The 3,919-nt window shown below is 55.1% G+C and overlaps 1 protein-coding gene across 1 annotated transcript; it reads left to right on the top strand.

Moving 5' to 3' along the window:
- LOC101553605 (keratin, type I cuticular Ha1) lies at positions 1-3,506 on the top strand. Its single transcript, XM_004608951.3, has 7 exons — positions 1-351; positions 467-549; positions 1,033-1,189; positions 2,000-2,161; positions 2,255-2,380; positions 2,494-2,714; positions 3,386-3,506. Exons 1-7 carry the CDS (start codon positions 4-6, stop codon positions 3,504-3,506), a joined length of 1,218 nt encoding a protein of 405 aa, XP_004609008.1. The 5' UTR covers positions 1-3.
- Positions 3,507-3,919: the final 413 nt, after the last annotated feature.

The raw sequence follows: 3,919 nt of genomic DNA, 5'->3' as shown, positions 1-3,919 counted from the left end.
ACCATGCCTTACAACTGCTGCCTGCCCAACCTGAGCTGCCGCTCTAGCTGCTCCTCCCGGCCCTGCGTGGCCCCCAGCTGCCATGGCTGCACCCTGCCCGGGGCTTGCAACATCCCCGCCAACATCGGCAGCTGTGGCTGGTTCTGCGAGGGCTCTTTCAACAGCAGCGAGAAGGAGACCATGCAGTTCCTGAATGACCGCCTGGCCAGCTACCTGGAGAAGGTGCGGCAGCTGGAAAGGGAGAATGCAGAGCTGGAGTGTCGCATCCAGGAGCGGTGCCAGCAGCAGGAGCCCTACGTGTGCCCCAACTACCAGTCCTACTTCCGCACCATCGAGGAACTGCAGCAGAAGGTGAAGGGGCTTCTCTCTCTCCCTCTGGACTCTCAAGAAAGCTTTTGAAGTCTTCTTAAAGAAGCAAATGGTTCCATGTCTCATTTGAGTCCTCACATTCCCTCTCATTCCCTAGGTCCTGTGCACCAAGTCGGAGAATGCCAGGCTGGTGGTGCAGATTGACAATGCCAAGTTAGCTGCGGATGACTTCCGAACCAAGTGAGTTGTGTGAGATTGGCACTAGTGTCCATACCTGAGCTCTGTTCCATGGCTAGTTTTTTTTGAAAAACAAAAACAAAAACAAAAACAACTAAAAAGGGATTTTCCTTGCTATTATTTTTGCACAAGCTCACCCTGTTGTTTCTAAAGCAGTGTGGTCTGCCATGGATTGGGGCCAGCCCACAGGTGTAGAAAGGTAGAAGACTGTTGGTGTATCACCTGTCACCTGAGTTATTACTTCTGGTCTGTGCACCAGTCTGCAGGCCACGTCTGGGTCTGCAGGTGCAGAAAGGTTGAAGGACAGTGCCGTAAAGGATTCTGCAAAGGGTCGCAGGGGGGGAGGACCAAGCAAATGAATCATAAAATTTAAATTTTGCCTCCATGTTTTGCTCATTGTAGAAAGTGGACAGGCAAGGTGAGGAGTAGTAACGATCTCAGTCCCTAAAGTTTGCCAGTCATTGCTTTGACCCTGCTGGCTGACAGGTACGAGACAGAGCTGGGCTTGCGGCAGCTGGTGGAATCGGACATGAACAGCCTGCGCCGCATCCTGGACGAGCTGACCCTGTGCAAGTCTGACCTGGAGGCCCAGGTGGAGTCCCTGAAGGAGGAGCTGCTGTGCCTCAAGAGCAACCATGAGCAGGTGGGCCCCCAAATGAGAGCTGAGAACCCCTCGTCCCACCGCGGGGTGGGAAGAATAAGAAGTGTCAGGATTAGGAGTAGGAGACAATGAGACTAAGGTTTGTGAATTTTCATGAAGAACACCCAAACTCCATGAAGCAAGAAAAAAAAATAGCGGGCCGGAACCCACCCCCATTCCCACATTCCCATACAGATTGTGTGCATTTTCCCCACATTGTGGAGGCCCAGGTGGCAGCTCCAGAGTGCAGCCATGAGCGTGGCATTGGTTTCTGGGTGGTGTAACTAGTCTCAACATTGGTTCAACTCATGCCATGAAAAATCATCCCTCTCACCCTCTGGCCCCAAACCCACCTGGTGAATTGAGTCTCAAAGACCATGTGTAGCGTGATAGGAACTCCCTCTCTTTCCTGTGGGGCTGGTGGGGTTGGAGGTGAGGAGGGCATCAGGGTCGTGGCCCTCCTGCAGGTGATTCTCTTGCGTGTGGATTCATGACCTGAAACTGTGGGTCCACTTCCTTGGGTCATGAGGTCCTCTGTGGCCCATGTGCCAACTGAGGAAGATGAGTGTGTATGCCATCTTTCAGTGGTGGCTAGGAAAATTCTTGGGGCCCTTTTCTGGATGCAAATGCCAAGGCACCGTCTCAATGCACAGGGAGCCAGGTCACGAGGAGCACAGAGAACTTGCCTTAAATGGTCACCCCAGGGTCCCTGAAAGTTTCTTTGTTGAGGACACAGACAACCAGAGCTTCAGCAAGGAGAGTTGTCTCCATCCCCTCTGCCTTGAGGCTTACGCTGCGTTTCTGCTTCTGCAGGAAGTCAACACACTGCGTTGCCAGATTGGAGACCGCCTCAATGTGGAGGTGGACGCTGCCCCCACGGTGGACCTAAACCGCGTGCTCAACGAGACCCGCTGCCAGTACGAGGCCCTGGTGGAGACCAACCGCAGGGACGTGGAGGAGTGGTTCACCACCCAGGTGGGCACCTCAGCTTGGGGACATGCAGAACTAGAGGTGCCTGGGGCCCTCAAGATGGGGTCTGACCCTGTCTCCTTCCCTTTGCTCTTGCAGACCGAGGAGCTGAACAAGCAGGTGGTGTCCAGCTCAGAGCAGCTGCAAACGTGCCAGGCAGAGATCATCGAGCTGAGACGCACGGTCAATGCCCTGGAGATCGAGCTGCAGGCCCAGCACAACCTGGTGGGTGTGGCTGAGTCCTCCTGGGGAGGAATGGGGGGCTGGGATAGGAGCTATTGGTGGGCCCAAATGGGTCCATGGCAGCTGAGAGAGCCTCCCTGTGTTCCCCACCACAGAGGGACTCCCTGGAGAACACGCTGACCGAGACGGAGGCCCGCTACAGCTCACAGCTGGGCCAGGTGCAGTGCATGATCACCAACGTGGAGTCGCAGCTGGCTGAGATCCGCAGTGACCTGGAGCGGCAGAACCAGGAGTACCAGGTTCTGTTGGATGTGCGGGCCCGGCTGGAGTGTGAGATCGACACGTACCGGGGCCTGCTGGAGAGCGAAGATTGCAAGTGAGTGTCTGCAGCAGGTGTTTGGGGAAGCTGTGTGTGTGCGGCGCCTACCTCTCCTTCAGGAGGCAGGGATGACTGCAGGTTTCGGAGGGGAGATTATGCTTCTGCATCAGACAGGCTCCGGCAGATCCCAGGAAGCGCAGGCCTGGCCTCATTGCCAAGACCGCCACCACTGTTAGATGTTCAAGTTGAAGTTGTACGGCCAGTTCTTTGCTCTCCCTGGGGATAGTGTTGATATGAGAGCCACGATCTGTCTGGCGTTTTTAGCCCTGGGTTGTGTAGATGATGCATTTCCACACTTTCACCAAGTCTTGCAGTTACCCTCAGGCTGGTGGCATCAGGCTTCTCCCCCTCCCACTGGGGAAGAACAGGGCTGCAGAAAAATGAAGAGACTTGCCCCAAGCCACCTGCAGGATGGGCAGTGTTGGGAGTTGAAGCTGAGTTTGAGTTTCAGCATTCCTGGACATTGCTGACACCCTGATAGGGACCCCTCACCCCCACTCCCACCCCCCATCACTGGATAGTGAGTTGGGTAGCAGGTGAGCTTGGGAACTTTCTTGTTTGTTTTAGATCAGATGAAGTTTCAATAGGCTTAACTCTTGGGAGTGCCACTGCTATATGTTAACTCCAACCTTCTCTCCATTCCCCCTTGCCTCATTTTTTTTCTCCAGGCTTCCCTGTAACCCCTGTGCCACCACCAACGCCTGCAGCAAGTCCATCTGCGTCCCCACTGCCTGCACGCCCTGTGTGCCCCGGCCTCGCTGTGGCCCCTGTAACCCCTGCATGCGCTAGACCCCAGGGAAGGTTGGAGGAGCAAGGAGGCAGAGCCCAGAGTTCCAGAGACTTTACTGGGCTCCATTTCCCTCCCTCCAAAGGGCCTGAAAATCCAGTTTGCATGGCCGGGACAGTCAAGAAACTCATCCACTGACTCCAGAGCATTCCCTGTTCTCACTCATTCTCCCTGAACACCCCCTATCCCCGTCTGTGCTTCACCAGGGCTGGTCCTTCTGCACTTGCCATGGAATGTTCCCCAGGGCCTGGGGCCCTTGCCTTTAACTTCCTAATAAACGTGGTTTCCCTGGCGAGGCGGATGCCTTCCTCATTGCTATTCATTTGTCTTACCGCGCCCATCACTGTAAAAAACACGCTGTAAAAAGCCACTTGAAAGACAGGCCAAAGCATGGTCCAGCTCATTCCTCCAGGAG

This window comes from Sorex araneus, chromosome 3 (genome assembly GCF_027595985.1).
Source record: "Sorex araneus isolate mSorAra2 chromosome 3, mSorAra2.pri, whole genome shotgun sequence".
NCBI classification, from domain to species: Eukaryota; Metazoa; Chordata; class Mammalia; order Eulipotyphla; family Soricidae; genus Sorex; species Sorex araneus.
Note: the sequence above shows the minus strand (reverse complement) of the source record. Positions and strands in the feature narration are given on the sequence as shown.